The 20265-nt window shown below is 37.5% G+C and overlaps 1 protein-coding gene across 2 annotated transcripts in view; it reads left to right on the top strand.

Annotated features, from left to right (window-relative positions):
- The window catches only part of THBS2 (thrombospondin 2), a 35072-nt gene extending 16445 nt beyond the window's left edge, over nucleotides 1–18627 (top strand). For both annotated transcript variants that reach the window (XM_072856285.1, XM_072856283.1), the window contains exons 13-22: nucleotides 65–283; nucleotides 3691–3798; nucleotides 5570–5729; nucleotides 7193–7311; nucleotides 7936–8170; nucleotides 11278–11505; nucleotides 11967–12238; nucleotides 13235–13332; nucleotides 15622–15761; nucleotides 16478–18627. In XM_072856285.1, the coding sequence (XP_072712386.1) occupies nucleotides 65–283; nucleotides 3691–3798; nucleotides 5570–5729; nucleotides 7193–7311; nucleotides 7936–8170; nucleotides 11278–11505; nucleotides 11967–12238; nucleotides 13235–13332; nucleotides 15622–15761; nucleotides 16478–16485 (1587 nt within the window). In that variant the 3' untranslated portion in view covers nucleotides 16486–18627. The remainder of the gene's footprint in view (nucleotides 1–64; nucleotides 284–3690; nucleotides 3799–5569; nucleotides 5730–7192; nucleotides 7312–7935; nucleotides 8171–11277; nucleotides 11506–11966; nucleotides 12239–13234; nucleotides 13333–15621; nucleotides 15762–16477) is intronic.
- Nucleotides 18628–20265: the final 1638 nt, after the last annotated feature.

Genomic DNA, 20265 nt, shown 5'->3' with positions numbered 1-20265 from the left:
TGAGGCACACAGAGCTGGCTGCGAATATCATCAGGTTTCAGTGAGTACGCTCTATCTGTTACAGGTCTGTGAACCTGAGAATCCCTGCAAGGACAAGACACACAGCTGCCATAAGTCTGCAGAGTGCATCTATCTGGGCCATTTCAGTGATCCTATGTACAAATGTGAATGTAGGACAGGTTATGCTGGCGATGGACGCATCTGTGGTGAGGATTCAGATTTGGATGGCTGGCCTAATAATAACTTGGTCTGTGCTGCTAATGCAACGTACCATTGTGTGAAGGTGAGTAAAAAAGGTTGATAAAAATGCCACGCTATAACCAAATTTTCTCTCTTTTTTCCTAAATAGTTGTGAATAACACTTTTCAGCATCAAGCTGGTGGTTGCTTGCATTAAGTTTTGACTGTTACAGCATCCTCATTTTCTAGGAGATGCTGTGAAATGTGTATTCACTTAACACTATATCCAGTAAGGGATTCTCAAAATGAAATCCAGAGTCTGCTGCTTTGGATACCTTCCTACTCAGCATACACAGAAGGTTGGGATGCTTGTGAATAGAGTTAGCACACTGAGCAGGAGCTGCCTAAAACATGGGTGTGGAGCACATAGCTAGTGAGAACTAAGCAGGAATCTCTGGGTGCAGGTGAGTACGAAATCCTACCTGCAAGGCTTGTAACAAGACACTGACAGCCACGTAAGGTCTACAGTTCTAAATCCTTTCTTGAACTACCCCTTCCTTTTAAAAAGTTAAGCAGGTCACACTCACTGTGAAAACTGGATTCAGAGCCTGACATAATTTTTGGCAATAGGAACCTAAGAGAGGAATGAATGAGTAATTAGGCAGTTCTCCTTATTGCAAAAGCTCAGTGGGAGAGGATGGGAGATTCAGCCTCTCTTACCCTTCACAGATTTGGAGTCCCAGCTCTTACCCTCCTGAGGGGAATGACCTGCCTGCCACCATTTGTTCTAGACCTGGCAGGGGAATTGTTCTCCACCCTTGCTGCTGCAGCTGTGCCATTGTAGTGAAAATGAAACATTACTACACCAAGGAGAAAATGATCATCAGGGAACCTAAAAATGGTGGTATGTAGGTTTAGCAGTGGGTGCCCACATGGTATGTTCTGTGCTCAAACCTGGTTCTGTGCTAACCTGAAGCACACTATAAGTGCTCCTCAGCTCCATGGCCTGAGGTTCCTTCCAGTGGAAATTGCTCAAAAATGGTGAGCGTGCTTAGATGTCTCATCCTGATGGAGTTACACTGCTGTGCAAAACCAGGCTGAAAGTTGTTCCAGGTCCACCAGGTTAACAATGGCCCAAATAGCTGAGGGGTGAAGACACCCCCGAGAGGTAATTCCGTGGATCCCAGTTCTGAGTGGTGGCCTCACTGATGGTTGAATGACAGGCACAATACGGAGGGGCATACGCTGTTTGCAGCAGCAAATTAAGCAGCTGGGGTGAAGTGAGCTTTACCTGAGCAGAAGGCATAAGCAAGTGCTCGGTTTGAGGAAAGAAGTTTGAGGAATGAGGAAAGAAGTGCAAAAATGACTGAGTTTTAGACCACTACAGTGGTTAAAAAAACAAATATGTATCAAGAGACTAGGAAAGTTTGAAATCAGGCTGTTTGAGAGAATCAGAAGTCACTCAGGTGTAATCCAGTTGAAGTTGCAAATCTGGCCTTTACCAGCAGAAGAGTTTCAGACACTGATGGAAATTTAACCCTCAAAAGTTGAACTTCCTCACTGTAGCTGATGTCTGTTTATTGTGGATCCAGCCAATTCAGCAATTGCACTTCATATATTCTTTTTCGGTTCCTGTCATCAGAATCTGCAACACGTTGACTCAAGATGTAATGCAAATGATTAGTTTTCATTAAAAACTCAACATGCTGAACCCATTCAGAAAAAAGCTGTTTTCAAAGGTTGATTCATGGTTTCTATAATACATGTGTTGATCTAATAGACAGAAGTACTTCATTTAAGAGGAAAAAACCACAAAACCCCTTAAAAATACCAGGTATTTTCAGCTCCTTATATTCATTCCGAAATATCCTAGTTGAGTACTTTTATTTAAAAAAAGCAAACCAAGGCTTCTTTTTTGAGCTGATAATGGTTGAAAATTAACTTACTGTCTAAGCAAAGCTATATGAATAAAGCAAATAGTTCTAAATAATAATAAAAATAAAATGTTAGCAATATCTTTTAGTGTAAATTTCTTTTTTGTTCACATGAAAGTAGCATTTTTTCCTTAAGAATTATCATACCAACACACAACTTTGTCAATAGGTGAACCAAAGAAGCCTAGCTTGTGCCTCAAGGTTGAGTTCCCAGGTGGAAGGTGTGATGTCTAAGTCCTCTTTCTAATATCTAATGAAACTTTTAGAGTGCACTGGTAGGATCTCTCTCCTCTACCCCACTACCTCTTTTTGCAAAGTTTATAAGAACTTGGTACCCATAAGTTCTCCACCTTACTACTTGATTTGTATGAAATTGGACTCAAATCTATACAGAATACAGACAAAGGCAGACAAACAAATAGATACAAACATACAAAGTGATTGAGCAAGCTTCGACTAATTTCTTTCATTGTTTCAAAAAAATTATTTTTAGTATCACTAGTAACCACTGTTGAGTTGGACAGTAAAGGCTGTTCACAGGTATTTGCTAAAAAAGTGCCATAAAAAATTTGGAGTTACATTGGGGTTTTGATATTTATCACAAATTTTCCAGTTCTCTTTTTCGTAAATTATCTATACTATTAGAACTACTGAGATTGAAAACCGAGCTAGGAATCTTGCTGTAATATTTGTTTTCTTAGGGTATGTGCTACAAAAAAGATATTTCTGCACTCTATTGGCAGATTTAGTTTTGGTCTGAGGTAGATATGGAACGTGAGAAAAAGTGAGAATAACAGAGTGGGTTTTTAAAGATGTATTTATTCTTAGCCAGTGGTAGAATTGCAGTCCATTTTTAGCTGATTTTAGTATTTTAAAAAGGAATACATGTTAAAAGTTTGGCAAACTTTCACTTCTTGTTTTTTCAGTGTAACCTAAGAGTTGCTCATTTAAAATAATCATTCTTTACAAAGCTGTGATACAAAATAGATAGATACATTTGCCTTTTATTTTCAAAGCCATGGGAGCATGGGAGTGCAAAGGTACTGTTTTGCAGAGCAGTATAAAGGCATGTTTTTCAAAACCCTTCCTTACAGTCTTCCCCTTTATTGCTGTGTACTGCTTCATTCCAGTAACTTTCCATATGAACAACTATTTCTGAAGACCATCTCCTGGTTTGTATCTTTATTTTTCTGGCAACCAAGCCTGGTCATTTTATATGTAATCTTCAAACATACTTCATGAGTTGTCTATAAAAAGTTGATGTAAGAGTGTATGTGTGTGTGTGTGGTGTGTTTGTTCTCTGCTAGATAGTTTCATCTAAAACTTACTGGAAACATCCCTTTAACAGAAGGAGAGCTGGGAAATAGAATGATTTGCAGATGCGTTTCACTTACTTTACAATATGAAAGCAGCAAATGAACTACTATCTTTGGCAGCAAGCAAACGGCACATTAAAAAGTATTTGTGATTGATTGTTCTTGTTTTATAGCCTCTGGTGTACCATATCTACTATTCTGCCCAGGAAAGTCATTCTGATGTAATGTAAACATAATGTATTGATTATTTCTTTTGGCCAGGATAACTGTCCCCTTCTGCCTAACTCTGGCCAAGAAGATTTTGATAAAGATGGCAAAGGAGATGCCTGTGATGAGGATGATGACAATGATGGTGTCGAAGATGACAAAGTAAGATGCATTTCTGTGTCTTCAGTACATTTGACCTAAACATCTGGTTTTAAGGAAAACCATTACGATAGATGAGAGCTTTATTGTTCAGAGCTTCAGCTGAGTTATCCTGCACTGCCTTCCCTGAATGATGTCTGGTGCAGAATAAAGCTGTGTTGGGTCAAAGAAGAGTAGCACTGTGCAGAGCAAAGTAGCCTGGGGAACCTGGAGCTGTTATGTTCTCTGTATCAGTTCTGGGTTCAGTTGTGTGCATGAAAATGGTTTAATGGGAGGTGGTATTGGATTTTTTCTTTTGCAATGGGAGAATGATAGGTCCATTGTATTTGAAAAGCTGGTAGATATTATCTCTGAGGTATGTTGGAAACAAATTATGATGAATAATAGTAACTATAAACACAACCAGCATCAAGGGGAAATGACGGGAGGAAAGTACCTAGCCTGGCTCATACTTCCCTCCTTTAGATCTGCCCACAAGACTGAAATTCATTTACCTGTATAGGCTAAAAGACAGGCAGTTAGTCTAAACCTGTTCTCCCTGTACATTCAGCAAAAGAACAGAGGCACCTCCACAGTGGGATTCAACCTGCCTTTTCTGAACATGTTTAGGATGAGTGAATTGGTTTTAGGAATTTACTGTTCCTCTTTGTTCCCTTCAGAGGGAGCCTAGATGCTCTAGAGCTCAGACAGTTAAAGCTGGGTTAGAACTGTGTTCACGGAGCCTCTCTACTTAGAATATTGCAAAACCCAAAGAATCATTTGATAAAATAATGTGATTTAGTACATATAGTTGAAAAATTGTAGCCAGAAGTTCAGTTTTATGAGCAGTATAAAATTTTGACTTGCCTCTATATCTTAAGTATATAAAATGTATTTCTGAGGAATTTAAAATGTTGGGCTAAAAAAAATATTTCCTAGTATATGGTTTTTGCTTTAGCAGAGAAAAAGTAGTTTAAAGGCTTTTTCCAAATGACCTCCCTTCAGATTCCATGATGCTGATGTAGCCCTCACTGCCACTGCTTTGGTTTGGTTTCGTTCTTCTTCCTTGCTTTCCACACTGAAAAGGTCCAGTGTAATTTGGGGATGTGTGAAACATAAGAATTCTTCTTCTGGCAGACTTTCAAATTAGGGACTAAATTGAAATGAAATTTTCAAAATTCCACTAAAAGGAATGGTCTCAGGGAAAAAATATTTTTGGTCAATGACAGTATTTAATTTCAACTTTGCTTTTTGAAACTTTTTACATGTTATTATCGTATGCAATATAACACAACCCACAAAAAAGTCAATCCTTGTTTAAATTGAAAAATCAAAATATGTGGTTTAAAAGTGAGAATATTGATACTAGTTTGTTCCAAAAAGGTCAGAGTATCAATTTTAGTTTTTTCCAAAAAATATAATATGCAGCTGAAGTTGGCCTGATTTTACAACTCATACTGATTTTTTTTTAAAAACGCATGTACCCGTGATACCGTTTTGTTGAAATATCAGAGTACAGATCCAATTTAAAATGCCTGTTGCTCTTCTAGTGAGATATGGAACACATTTCGCATGCCTTGTACAAAACCACAAAAACAGTGAGCCAGGCTGTGCAGATGCCATCCTGTTACCACCAAGATCTTCAGTGTAGGTACAGCTTGTCCATTGAAAAAATAATGGACTAATATTTTGATTTTTCTCCTCTGTCCAAGATGAACAGCAAGAGTTGCCACTTCGTAGTATGCTCTCATGACTTGTGATTTATATTCTGAAATCTTCTATTTCTTCTTACTAGGACAATTGCCCTCTTCTGTTCAACCCTCGTCAGTTTGATTATGACAAGGATGAAGTTGGTGACCGCTGTGATAATTGCCCCTATGTGCACAACCCTGCTCAGATTGACACAGATAATAATGGGGAGGGTGACTCATGTGCTGTGGATATTGACGGAGATGGTACGCTTTCGGTTTTGAGAATTAAGTGCTGTTCCACAAGTACACTTCGCTTTATGTCCAATAAGATGGGCTACCTGCTTTTATACGTGGAATAAAATTTGGTCTAGCTGCCCAAAAATGCAGGAAAACAAACAGAAGACCAAGGTTCATCTGTCCTATGTAGTATAATTGTCCACAAAGTCCCTAAATGACTACAATGGATATTATTGAAGGATAAATCACAGCAAGTCTTTTGTCAGTGTAATCTTAAAAAAAATTCTTTCCTTCGTCTGTGTTCCAAAGTAATCAGGGTCTAATATAACACTTCTGTTGACTTTTTTTTCCTTTTTAGGGAGGGAAGAGAACATCAGAACATCCGTGCGGTTAAGACAATATCTGTAGGAAATTAATCTGCTTTTCTATGAACATACTGCAAAGCCCACAGTAATCCAAATACACATTTTTAATGTGTCTTAAAATATTATTAAGGGTGTTTATTTCATCTACCAGTACATGCCTATATGACACAGATTTGATCAGAATTAAGGAGGGGGAAAAGCACTTAAATGTCTTTCAAAAATCATATCCCTGCAGCATTTCAAGTTTAGGAGAATCCAGAAGTACTAGAAGTTGAAGAAATCTAGTTTTGGATTTCCTTCAGTAATGTTTTAAACTTTTGGATGCTTATCTGACTTGAATTTCTGAACATTTTGAAGTCCTCTCATCCTTCTGATCATCACGTTCTTAGTAGTACTTGTGGGAGTTTTGCATTTAAAGAAAAATGTAATAATATGTTATTGGCTGAAAGGTTATGCAAATATCCAGGGACCATATAACGTAGGAGAGGGTACTTGTATTGTTTCCAGGCAGCTATGCCAACATATCTTATTTTTGTTTCTTTTCAATGTATTATAATTTTGAAGGAGATTGTTGGTTGTATAATAAAGTTTCCTGACGGGGGAACAGTTTCTTTTGAAAATTTGGCATGCTGCACAATAAATGATGCACATGTTCTGGTAAAATGAAATTATTTAGTGCTGAGGCAGCTGCACATTAATGCAGTTGTTCCTATAAAAAACTATTCAGAAATTCCACCGTGTTATCGCTGTGCGTTCTATGGCATTCCTTAAAGTATCTGGGAAGAAAATCCAAATCAAATTATTTAAAAAGAAAAACACCCCACCCCTTTATCTGTTATTCTGTGAAAAAGGACTAAATTCTTAAGACATAATCAGCCCTTACTCTAGCAAAATCCCTTAGTAAAACACATATGGAAGTCTATCATAGCAAGAAAAGTGGAATTGATACCATAATTTTTTCTAATATTAGTCTTTTCACTATTTGATGTTGTAGCAATCAGAAAGCCTATGAGCCCCTTAAGAGCCTTGCTTCTTTACTGGTGACTCCTGCAGTCTATGGCTGTCTGTGCTGGATGCCGTATCATTGTGATTTCTTCAATCTTTTGTTGTTTTTTTTCCTCATAGACATTTTTAATGAACGAGATAATTGTCCTTATGTCTATAACACCGACCAGAGTGATACAGATGGTGATGGAGTTGGTGATCAGTGTGATAATTGTCCATTGATGCATAATCCAGACCAGGTAAATACTAGAGACAGTTTCCTTAATGGTAATGTCAGAACAAGGGCAGAGAAAAGAACACAGGAATTGCTGTCAGTCCCTGTTTGCTGTAGAGCTGAAGAGGTGGATCCGTATTGCTCATTTTCACATCTCAGGTTGTCAGATCTCTTTGTATCATCAGATTAAAGGGAAGTAGAGTGGTGATGCCTTTAATCCATCTTCAGGGCTTTGGTGAACTGTTTTCTTCCCCCGTGGCAAGTGAGAACAGCCTCAGGGCTGCATTTGGTATGCCTGAGTTTGTTGGTCCATGCACAGATAAGTAACATCAAGCATACAGAAGCAATCAGAAAATGTGCTTCCCAGACTGCAACTCCCCTGTGATCTCTAGAATGAGAGCAATGAAGATCATGGCCAAAAACCTGCCCTGGAAATGTCTTGGCGACCAGATCTTATGCACTGATGGCAGAATAAGTAGCTATACTAGTTTGAAGTTACGTTTCTGCTTTAAGCACAGTTGTCATGATATCACTTGTCTCCAGAGAAGTCCTTGAAGAGAAATGTTGAGAAATTAAGTACCAGGCTATCCATAGTTTTGTGTTTAGTAGCAATAATAAATTTACTTCTTTTTTTTTTTTTTTTTGGTAGACTGATGCAGATAATGACCTTGTTGGTGACCAGTGTGACAACAATGAGGACATAGATGAAGATGGCCACCAGAACAACCAAGATAACTGCCCTTATATCCCCAATGCTAACCAAGCTGACCATGATAAAGATGGTAAAGGAGATGCCTGTGATCCTGATGATGACAATGATGGTGTCCCAGATGACAGGGACAATTGTCGCCTTAGATACAACCCTGAGCAGGAGGACTCTGATGGTAAGAACAATGTCATATGAATTTCGTTTTGTTCTTAGTATCCAATTCTAATCTTGGAGTATTAGTATTTGGTGGACAGAAAGACTTCAGATCAAACTGAGCTGCTTTTGACATTTGAGACACCATGGACTTCAATGGAACTTCACTGGCCAGTTTGGTCCAGAGTTAGAGCATTAGGAAACCTCTTTGACAGGGGCTCAAATACACACATACTTATTTCTAGAAGAACACCTTTAAAAAATTAAAAAAAAAACCACACCAGATTATTTTTTTAAAATATATTTCTGATTTTCACTTTGAATTGGGAAATTCAGAGTGAAAAAACTTTGGAAAATATTTCAAATAGCTTGAATTTCAGATGTCTTAAAAATGAAAAATGAGCTGCTTTGCTTTCAAAACAAGTTGTCTTCTGAAAATTAAAATGGAAAAAAATACGGTTTAGTGCTGTTTTATTTTGAAAAACAGACTATTTCTCTAGGTTTTTAAAGTCTAAAATTATTGTTAATTTTTAATTATTTTTGTAAAAAAAAGATTTCCGAGCAGGTTTTCTCAAATTTACTTTATAGGTAGCTTTAAATATGTCTTGATGATGTACATGTCATAGTTTAAGAAATGGATACATAATTGTTCTTTTCTCCAGTTCTGTGGTAAAATGTTGCTGGTCACTCTCAAACAGTCTTTCTCTATGTTTGACAGTATTTCAATAATGAAATAGTGATAGTTTCACAATCATAAATGTAATTTAGTAAAAATATATATGATCCTTTGAAAACCACCATACTATGCTATAAGTAATGGCTCTTGCAATAAATACAGGTGAGCAAGTTCTGTTCTGAGTTATACAGCATGCTGGATTCATTCCATGGTTATGTTGGTGAAACTGAAAGCAGAATTTAGTACCTACACAATATGGTTTTATGTACATTTAGAAAGATAAAATCCTGAGCTCTGACTGATTTCCTCATAAGACAACTGCTTGCAGTAGGAAGTTTCTGGTTGGTAGTCAGTCGTAGTTCTTAAATTACTTAACCCTTCAGTCCAATGATATAGTGGGACTATCTCTGTACTAGCCAATCTCTGGAATAGCCCTTTAATTTCAGAAATATTCCAGAATAAAGGTGCCCGCAAATTGGGGCAGTTTGTTATAGTCAGCTGTCACCTGGATCTTGCGAGAGAGACTACATTTACGTATGAAGTAAGTATTCACAAAAAGAGTAAATTTAAACAGTTTAGCCAGCTCATCACTGTCATTAGTGGCAGGTCCAACAGAAATCTTGGAAAAGCAATAAATAAAGCCAAAAGATGCTCCTACGCTCTTGAAGATGTGAGCTATAGCATATAAAGATGAAACCCTGGAGAGAGCTGTTGGATGTGTCTGGGTAAACAAACGCTTTCTAACTTTCCTTAACAGGGAACCAACATTGTCAGCAGCAGCTCAGTACGAAATGAACATCAGCAGGACTTTCAGTGAATAATTAGATTCTCCTGTGACTCAAGAATTACCTCTTTGATATTGTCAAAGGGAATTAAATTGGAAATTCATTCTCTTTTCTCCAATAAATACTAAGAGAAACAGGTGCAGGAGCACACAGCTGGTCAGGATTTGGAGTTCTCCATGGCTGATTGCCAGGGTGGAAAATGGGACCATTTTACCACATATCTGAACTGCAGAAAGTCTGGGATATTAGATGCTTCAGCTTTCTCTAACTACTTTTTTTTTCGCTGTTGCCTAAAACTCACTCTGCTTTCTCTCGGAAAGCTTCGTACTTGGATAATGCTGTGCTGGTTAGGCATCGTAATGTAGCTTTCCACTTGTCTGGGAAGCATTTAGTAGTAGGTCAATAGTGAATGAGCTGGATCATTGCTACTTCCCATTGTGTTAATTCCCACGTTCTTAGAACAGTCACAAACACTTACATTAAAAAAAGCAGATGCTCAGCTATATGAGGATAGAAACAAATTAGCTGGCAGTTCTGGTTTTACATTAGTACACAGTGTAATATCCAGTGGTTTCTATTGTAAAAGTCAGAGCCACTTGCGAATTTGTTTCTATACTTGTCTAGCCAAGTTTTTCTACTTTATTTTCAAGAGTTTGTACTATTATATGCCACTGAATAACAGTGGCATTGGCAATGAGAGATTTTTTTTAGATGCCTCCTTTCATCACCTGCTATTCAAGGCAAGTCACATCTACTGGTTTCCACCAATGTTATGAGTAAATTAAGAAAGGAAATTTTTTTTTTTTTTTTTTTTAAATATTGAGCATAGTAAAAGTGTTGAGCAGCAGCACAACTGTAGCTGAGCTCTATGGATGTATTTTTAGGTTCTCTAAAACCTTCTTGCAATTCATATAACAAAACAATATTTCTGTTCCTCCAAGGCTAGTCCTGTTGGATACAGTGCTTCTTTCTTTTTTCTTACATTTTTCTGAAGCACTACGCTTTTTCTACGCACAAGTGAAAGAGTGACTGAGCATGTATGCATATTTTACTGCAATACTGTCCCCACTTTCTTTTGACATAGATGTGACATTTCTGCAATCTGAAACACCTTAGATGGATTGTTGCTGAAGGAATCTTGAGACAGAGATAAAACAATCTAAAAAAAGATTTAATATCTTGAATTGTATATAAGGATTTAGTAATGTGCAGGAAGATTAAGATTTTAACACTACTGTTTGAATTAATTTACACTGCACATATTAAAATGTGACATATCCACATCTGGGACAAATCAAACTGAAAATGTAATACAAGCATTAATGAATTACATCGACATAGCAAACTTCCAATTTTTCCCACCCCGATTCTAAAGCAGCGTATAGACTGGGGCCAGGTTGATCACTGTCATAAACCACTGACAGGACAGTTTTATTAACAAAGATTTTGGCCCTGATCTAAGTTGAAGACTTCTTCCAGTCGTTACCAGCAACATTTCAAATGGACTTTCAGAGAATGAAACTTTCTTTGGAGTCATTTGGAACATTCTTTGAGAAACAAAAGAATGACATACTCATATGTATCATAGATTTCTTCCATCAGTGGGAGAGCTGTATGAAAGGCTGGATAAATTGCTAACGATTGCATTCTTATTCACATTGCTTATAGGTGATGGCAGAGGTGATATTTGCAAAGATGACTTTGACAATGACAATGTCCCAGATATTTATGATGTATGCCCTGAAAACAATGCCATCAGTGAAACTGATTTCAGAAAGTTCCAGATGGTCCCCCTGGACCCTAAGGGAACAGCTCAGATTGATCCTAACTGGGTTATTCGCCACCAAGGCAAAGAACTGGTGCAGACTGCCAACTCTGATCCTGGAATAGCCGTAGGTGAGTATCAGACATCAACCATTGTCTTTCGAAAAGTAACCAGTGATCTGGTGATAAGGGAAGAAGAAAAAAAAAACCCACACCTTTTTGGTGCTGCAAGCTTTGGACTGACACACGGGGATAGTGTATATGCCCAAATTAAAAACAGCTCACTGCTGTTTGCCTTTGTTGACCATTCATCTCATCACTGACTGCAACACACATAAAATACCCAGATGAAGAACCTGATATAAGTATAGTGCCTGCTGTCTTGAATGCCCCTTGTAAACAACTTATTTGTCTCCAGAAGCCTCCATGTGATAGGTAGGCAAGTGTAATTACCTCCTCTCCTACAGGTAAGGAAACTGAAAAAGATAGTTTACAACTCCTGGCAAAACTCAGAATAGAGCTGGGACTCTTGGGTGTGGGCAGGCGGACCCAGCATTGTAACTCGATGGTTTGTCTCTTTCGTCCTCTCCCAGGCTACGATGAGTTCAGCTCCGTTGACTTCAGTGGGACATTCTATGTTAACACAGACCGTGATGATGACTATGCTGGCTTTGTGTTTGGCTACCAGTCCAGCAGTCGGTTTTATGTTCTGATGTGGAAGCAGGTCACTCAGACCTACTGGGAGGACAAACCCACCAGGGCTTATGGCTATTCTGGTGTATCGCTCAAAGTAGTGAATTCAACAACTGGTACTGGTGAACACTTGAGAAATGCTCTCTGGCACACAGGAAACACCCCTGGACAGGTGAGAGATTTAAAACTCCATGCCAACGATGCATGACTAATATTTTAAAAAGAAGGGAGGTGTCTCAAAAAGAATTTCCTTTCACACCTCAATTTTTGCAGATGTTTATCAGCTTTTCTTCAATTCCTGTATTACTAGTGTCAATAATAACATTTGCATTGTGTTTCAAAAAAACCATTACACATATAAAAAATTAGGAATGGAAAAAATTACATGTATAAAAGGGAAGATGTGGTGTGGTCCAAAGAAAAAGGAGTGAGAGGTCTCAGTTATCCACGAATCCTTTGTGACCTCTGTATTGGCACTTGCTTCTCCAAAATTCCAGCTTGTTTGAATTATACGTGGTTTAGAGTTCAGTAACCAGTGACAGCCAAAGAGAAAAGAAATGAAAACAAAGAGAGAAAAACTGCTGCTGTTCCAAATAGGGTCCAGCCATGGAAGAAACTTGTGCCTTTTGGAAATGAAGTTAGTGGGGCTTCGCATGTGGATCGGAATTTCGCACTTCGGAGCTCCTTGACGGAGCAAGACCTTGACTGAGTGTGAGAGATTTCAAGGAGCAGGCCATAGGCAGTAACATCTGTGCAAGCTACAGTCCCTCTCCTTTGGTGGAGCCACTCATACAGATAGGAAAAGTAGCATCAACTCTGGCAGTGTGGGTGTGTATGTGCAAACAGGGGCAGGACTTCCTAAGTGGAGTCAAGGTTCAATGCTGTAATGGTCTTCAGTGACTCCAGCTATGAAACTATAGATGAGTAACTGATCAATAATTTAAGACAGGAATTTTCATTACTCTCACCCTATAAAAGAGGTCTGCTGAGCATACCATCAAATGTTAAACACTATTTTCAGTTTCATGCTCCGCAGCAAATAAGCTTTGGCTTATAAGCAAATTATAAGCAAAGCTTATTAACTGTACTTATGTACAGTTACTATAGTGGACATACAGTTACTGGAGCACAGTCTGTTTCTAATAAGGCATTTGTATTCCTACTGTAGGTGCGTACTTTGTGGCATGATCCCAAGAACATTGGCTGGAAAGATTATACGGCTTACAGGTGGCATTTGATTCATAGGCCTAAAACAGGATTAATAAAGTAAGAAATGTTTCTGCACCTCTATATTTTCTGGTAGCAAAACTTTTGTCTCTGTTGATATAAGAGCTATGTTATCAGTTTCTTTGTTAGTTCTAATAATGATAATACTTGTGTGACAGTTTGTTCCAATATTTTGGGGACATTTTGTTATCTTTAGAATAAGTTATTTTCCTTTTCAGATGCATTTAATTTAGTCTGGATGGTTCAATATTTACATCAGCTAAATATTCTTAAATTAAAGAAAAAATAAAATTCTTTCTCCAATAGCTCTTCTGTAAAGGAACCAAAAATTCCTGAGGAAAACTCAAAGCAAGATTAGAACACGAGATTCCTCCCCAGCCTCTGGAATTTGAATGACTGAAATTAATTAGAAACATCAGAATTGCCCCAGGGAAGTAGGCCAACAGCCTGTCTACTTCAGCATCCTGTCTCCTGTAATGGCTTATACGAGATACTGCAGAAGTAGCCGTGGGCACATCTGTAATGCACACAACAAGGAACTATGGCATATGACTTTCCTTAGAGCCCAGCTGTTTATCTGATGTTCCGAAGAAGGAACATTAACTGTCCATGCCAATTTTATCTCCTACTAACTACTGTAACTGTAAAGGACATTTTTCATGGGGCAGTCTGGCCTTACCTCTTAATGTCTTGTTTGTGCTTATGAGCAGGGGAGTTTCATTTGGCTGTGAAAGACACAGGGTAGAAAAGTTTGGATAGACTAAGTTACTTGTTTCTTGGAAAGAAAAGAGTTTCTTTATGCATCAAAGTATTGCAGTGCAAAGCATTGGCTGATACAGGTCAAAAGGAAACTTGAGTTTTTCATTCATGTTGCTGTTATCTCTGTCTTCCTTTGCAGAATCTACTTAGTGTCAGACAAAGCATGTTTCAATTGGTATCCCATTAGATTAATCTAGCATGACAAATTCTATGGCCCAGGACATTAAATTTCTTCATTCTTTAGGGTGTTTTTATAGAAAATAAATAAATAAAATAAATTATTTCACTAATATAGTCATGAAACCATTTTATTTGTACAGAAATAGCAATTCAGTATTAACATGATTAGAGCTGTGTAATTTTTTTTTTAGTGGGATGAATACTTTATTAAACTCTTCCCATGTGTTTGGGGTTTTTGAAGTTTTGAGTATTTCCTTAAATAGAGTCAGATGAACATAAAAACCTGTCATTCTTTTTGATGTTCTTTTTACCATCCATTAAATACTGTTTTCAGGGAGCACTTTCATACTTGTCTTTGGGCACCTTTCAGAAAATAAAACACTTCAAAGTAGAGCAAGTGCTGGACATGCCTTTCTGCCTAAGTAGAAATCTGTCCCTAACCCTCGAGTTACAGGAAGTTGCTGAAGTGTGTTCATCCTCAAGTGAAACCATCCTGCTTTGTGTAACTAATGTATTGTCAATTGAAGCAGGACCATAATCCCTTCCTCCAGAGACTGCTTTAATTAACAGACTATAGAGTCAATTCTCATTTGGCCCAAAGGCTATTTTAAGAGACTGAGAGCCTAAGAACCTTGAGTATCTCAAAGTCTCCCATGAGAAGTGGAGAATCCAAGTTCAAGGAACTGCAGCCTATATGATAGAGAAGGAAAATGAAGAGATGTCTTTAGAGGTCTTTTGGCTCCAGGGTGGATGTCTGAAACACTACCAAAAAAAAAAAACCCAAAACCCCAAAAAACCCCAAGTCCTCCTTTTCCAGTTTATTATTAGTCTAGCTGTTTGCATCCAAATCCTTCCAGCTTTCATTAAGCTCTTAAAATGTCTGAAATTGAGATTCAGCATGTCTCCAATTAATGTTTTGTTTGACTCTAAAGGGATGGTTCTTCCAATTTCTGATGTTGGCCCTTGCACCTAAAGATAAATAAATCAGCCGTTCACACAGCTGTAAAGACGACTTTGCTAAGTGATGTGGTGAGGTCTTGTGCTAACCTCCGAGTTCACAGGGACAGGGGCTTATCAATGAATGCTAGTACTTGACATAGTTCATTCCAGGAGACATGACTGTTCTAAATAAAGAATTGGGAAATCTTTTGCAGATGGTGTGCATAAAATTACTTATGGAACAGCTCCACTGCTTCTGATTAATGTGTTATGGCTGCCAGCCAGGTGGGCGTGAGACAGAGATGAGAAGCGATCCTTACAATGAAGTTGGGTTGTCTGGTGCCTTGTTGAAATTAAGTTTGTTTCAGTTCTTGGGAACTGTTACCAGCCCTTAGCACTGGACACTGCATTATCCTCCTTGTCTAATTTAAATTATGTTCTTCTTTACAGAGTTTTAGTGTATGAAGGGAAACAAGTCATGGTGGATTCTGGACCGATCTATGATACAACCTTTGCTGGTGGACGATTAGGTCTTTTTGTCTTCTCTCAAGAGATGGTCTATTTCTCTGACCTCAAATATGAATGCAGAGGTTAGTTACAGAAAATGTCTGGAAAATGCTGAAGCCTTTGATAACCTGTGGAGCAAGCATGAAATATGGAAATGAAAAGTATCCTCTAGTTACTGAAAGCAATCTGTAATATCATAGCGTGGAGTAAACCTTGATTTTTTTGAAATACCATGAATGCCCTTTGCCCCTATAGTAATCTCAATTTGAATAACAAAACCCAGATGTTTAATACTCCCCACCTGGAAAAAATGAGATTGAAATCTCTGAGCGAGATATGCGCTTAGAATTCTCTCTGTATATCCACTTTCCTTTGTAGGCTATTTCAGTGTGTCCTGCGGGCAGAGAGCTACTTCTGGATCACCCCTCTTTCAAGAGGCACGACAGAGAGAGCAGATATTTTTAATGAGCATGTCTATCTATAGTGCGTTGTCCAAAATGTTTTGAAATACAGAAAATGCTTTCCCAGGCTTTCTTACATATGATTTTTATATACATTTAGATACATAGGTGCACATACACATATGTGTGTGTGTCTATCTATATAGACACAAAAATCTATATAGGCAGGCTATATATATTTTTATATAAATGTCCTCACATTTGTAGGAAAATGCAGAACAGGAAACATTGTGCTGCATCCTTATACTGTATCATGATGGAGTTCTGTTCTTGTCTTGATTGACTTCCTAATCAAGTAAAATCACTGCAATTAATATATTTTTTCCCATTTCTTTCAGATGCTTGAGAATGGTTGCTGCATTACCAGCAAAGTACTGTAAATGCTATGCAACCTAGACACCTCAGTACATCCTGGTACTCCCAGTTGCTATTTTTATGTACCTCCTGTCCTCTGTCCTCGTGCTCCACTCACCAGGTACTTCCCTGCTGCCAGGAGTGCCTCAGCCATCCCTCCACCCAAGTGCCTTCTCAGAGCCAGGACTAATGAAACCTAAACGTGAGCGTCCGACCCACCACTGAAGCAAAAGCAGATTGATACATTAGAACACTTTTGTAGAGTGAAAACTTAGCAAAACATGTTTGTTTGTTTATTTGTCTTTTTTAAAGGAATGACGTTTACATATAAAAATGTAATTACTTAATGTATTTATATATATATGGAGAAAAAGAGCGGGGTGATGATTATCAGTCATTGTCTTTAAGTGAGGAAAAATGTGTTTGAATAACTTTTTAGGTGTATGGTTGACACTTCCTTGCTCTGATCAGGACTGGACTTCAGTAACACAAAGCCTCTGGGTGTAATTTTAGCAAAGTAATGGAGGGCCACATCAACAGTATCTATAATAACAATGAAAATGCCTTTGGATAATAAAGTAAAGGTTAATTGTGAACATTTCTTGATCCAAAAAGATGTTCTTTAGCTGACGAGGATGCTCTTAATAACACCCATTAAAACTACAGTTGGTAGAAATGTCAAAGTTGCAACCTAAAGCATGTTCTTGTAGAGACTTAATTCAGGCCAAACAGAACTGAACTAGAAACTCCCATTTGAAAGGTAAGAGTGATTCATTTAAATATCCAAAGCTATCACTATTGTCTGACTTTAAAAAAATTATTTCCAGTTGTGCCGTTTCCATCATATTTTGCATTCCCTTGTAATAAAGAATATACCATGACCATGTGGAGCAAAATGAACCTGAACTACTTTCCCACCTCTGCTGCAAAAAGCACTTTGACATCCTGAATCCTGATGTGGGTTTTTGAAAAGGTGGCAACGCCACTATTACTTAATTTGGTAACGTATGAATTTAAGGTTCCATTTATAGATATTTTGTTAGTATTTATTATGATTATCACACCAAGCTACCTTCTCTGATAATTTATTTTAAAGCATGTCATATAATGCATCAGTAATACATTCACAAATAATGATATTTTAAAGCTATTTTTAAAAGCGTATCACAATATGTAGATATTGTCAAGGCATGGTATACACTTAAGTATAGTTTCATGGGTTATATTCATGTATGCTTTAAAGTTAAATGACTAATAATAAGGAATTTATAAATGGAACCTTAATATATGTCCAGTTACCCTAATTTTAATATTTTGTATTGTTACCTATGTCTGCTGTATATAGAACTTCTTAAATAATGCTGAAGGGATACCAGTGTTTATTCTAAACAGATACAACAGTTACTCAGATATACAATAGTATAAACATGTTTAACATTTTTTTTGTTTTGTTTAAGTTGTATGAGCTTTGTTCACAAAAAGAACACACGCTGGTGTAATTTTATTCATAGATGGGTTAACTAATGGAATAATAGAGTACCTCTGCCTTCTTACGGGGCACAGTGAACTAAATGTTGAATCAACTTTTTCTCCCTTGAAATAGATTTTTTTGCTATATTCATTAGAAAAGAATCCACAGTTGCTGGCTTTATTGCACATTTTATAGTGTTCATATTATCAAATATTTTTTGTTTGTTTTTGGTTTTTTTTTCCCAATTTTGTTTTGTCTTTGTTGTTGTTGTTTTTTTTTCCAAATCCTCTTCATGAGGTTTTTAAATGTTTCAGTTTCTCACTTTTGGTGTTTCAAATTGTATCCCCAAGTCCCAAGCAGAAGGGAGGGTGACTTCATTAAATGTAACGATTGTAATGGCTGTGTAGGGTTTTTTGTTTTGTCAGAGAGAGACATCAGTGTGGGGATGAAGATGTTAATATTTGGACTGTATCATAATTTTCCTATTCTATGTAAATTATTTATGATGTTTTTTTAATTTCTTTTTCTTTTTTTTTCCTTGCAAGTGTGTGTGAGAGAGAGATTGAGATCAATGAAATTTCATTTTGTTTTGCCAAAGATTGTAAATAATTATTTATTTGTTTACATGGACGGAACTTTATCATTTAACGTCCTGATTCATTTAGTCAGATCCTCATTTTTATATATATATATATATATATATTTTAAGAAATTAATGATAGGAAATAAACTGTAAAAAGGTTTTATAAACAAAATTCTCTTTACCTTTTTTATAGTTAAAATGTTTCTTTAAAGAAAATATTCCATTCCCCAAAGCCCTCAGTTAAATAAGCCTCTTGCCTCGCTATAAACCAGTTCATTTCAAGCAAACCAGCAAATCTGTTGCTTGGCTACAAATCACTGACTGTCTTCTAAGGTTGTAAACAGCAGGTTTCCTAGTCTCTCTGACAAGACACCATTCCCCATGAAGTCTTTATCTGGCAAACTATCCCAAGTTTTATTTATGGCATTGCGACTGAGAGATTTTTGGTCCTGCTTCTCTTTTTTTGCTGGACTCGTACACACATTCTCTGTATTGTGTCTTGGCTGATGTGTTTGAACAAATATACGATCCTATTCTGTAACTGCTTCTGCTGTGAGTCCCATCTGAGTCACTGGGATTCGTTGGTGTGAACGAGGATTGCCTTCCTGCTGGAGAATTTCAGGAACCAGTGAATAGAATAAACAGAATAAAATACAAGAAAAATTTCTTAGTATGAGAGATCTTTGCCATGAGTATGAACTGCTCCCAGGGAGGGGAATTTGAATTCGATTAGGAAAAGTACGAATGCCCAGCAGACCAAAATGCCAATTTTGATGTGTGAACTGAAGTCATATTCTCTTATAAATATCCCACCTCTTCGCTTTCCTTGGCTTTTGGTTCCAGTGTGAGTACTCAGAAGATTACACAAGAAAGCCATATACTCTTCAGCACAATCTTTTGATGAGTCCTTTAAACTAATACAAATGTTCAGTCTTGTAGAGAGGTGGCTTTCTTCTATTTATGCTGCAAGGATGTCAATGATTGACAATGTTCCAGTAATAGAGTGATCAAGATCTTGTTACCCATCTTCTCAAGAGTCCCATTTAAATCTCTGGTAATGATCTGCAAGAGAGTTTTGAGCATGAACACTTAGCGATGATTTGAAGGAAAAAAAAAATCCCTTCATGGCAACCAAACAAAACCCCGCAAAATGGACCCAGGGAAATAAAACGACTGGAAACATGTGAAACCATAACAGCAGCACTTCAGTACTAGTACAGGGTCTCTGAGAAAAACAGAAAAGCAAATATTGTGCTGTGAATGAGCAGGTTCACATAAAGCAGTGACATCCTCTGACCTCTGTCCATTGTTCTAACTACAGGCTTTTGAAGGTACTCGGGAATATTTGGGTAATTTGGGAAAAATACGTATTTAAAAATTTTGCAGCCTCTGCACTTCTGGTTCCCAGAGAGGTACGGGTATGGAAGAAGGCCTGAAATCCCTGCAGAGAGGCTGTTTTCCTCACAAGGGGAAGCAGAGTGGAGCAGGTGCTGATTCTGCCACTGACTCCTGCGTGATATGAGGCAGAATTTTTTTCACTTCCCTGAGCATCAGGCTCCCATCTACTAAAAGTCAATGATAAAATTCCTCCCCTTTAAAATCCTTTTGGTAAGTTTTATGTATCTTATTGTTTCTGGGCCAGCCAAAAAACCAGGAAATACTGAAATCCTGAAACCTCCCTGAAATTAAGTTCTGATGAGACTTCTTAACCACTTTTA

The sequence above is a fragment of the Ciconia boyciana genome, chromosome 3, assembly GCF_034638445.1.
Source record: "Ciconia boyciana chromosome 3, ASM3463844v1, whole genome shotgun sequence".
Classification (NCBI taxonomy): domain Eukaryota; kingdom Metazoa; phylum Chordata; class Aves; order Ciconiiformes; family Ciconiidae; genus Ciconia; species Ciconia boyciana.
The sequence above is the reverse complement of the archived record's forward strand: the minus strand, read 5'-3'. Positions and strand labels throughout refer to the sequence as shown.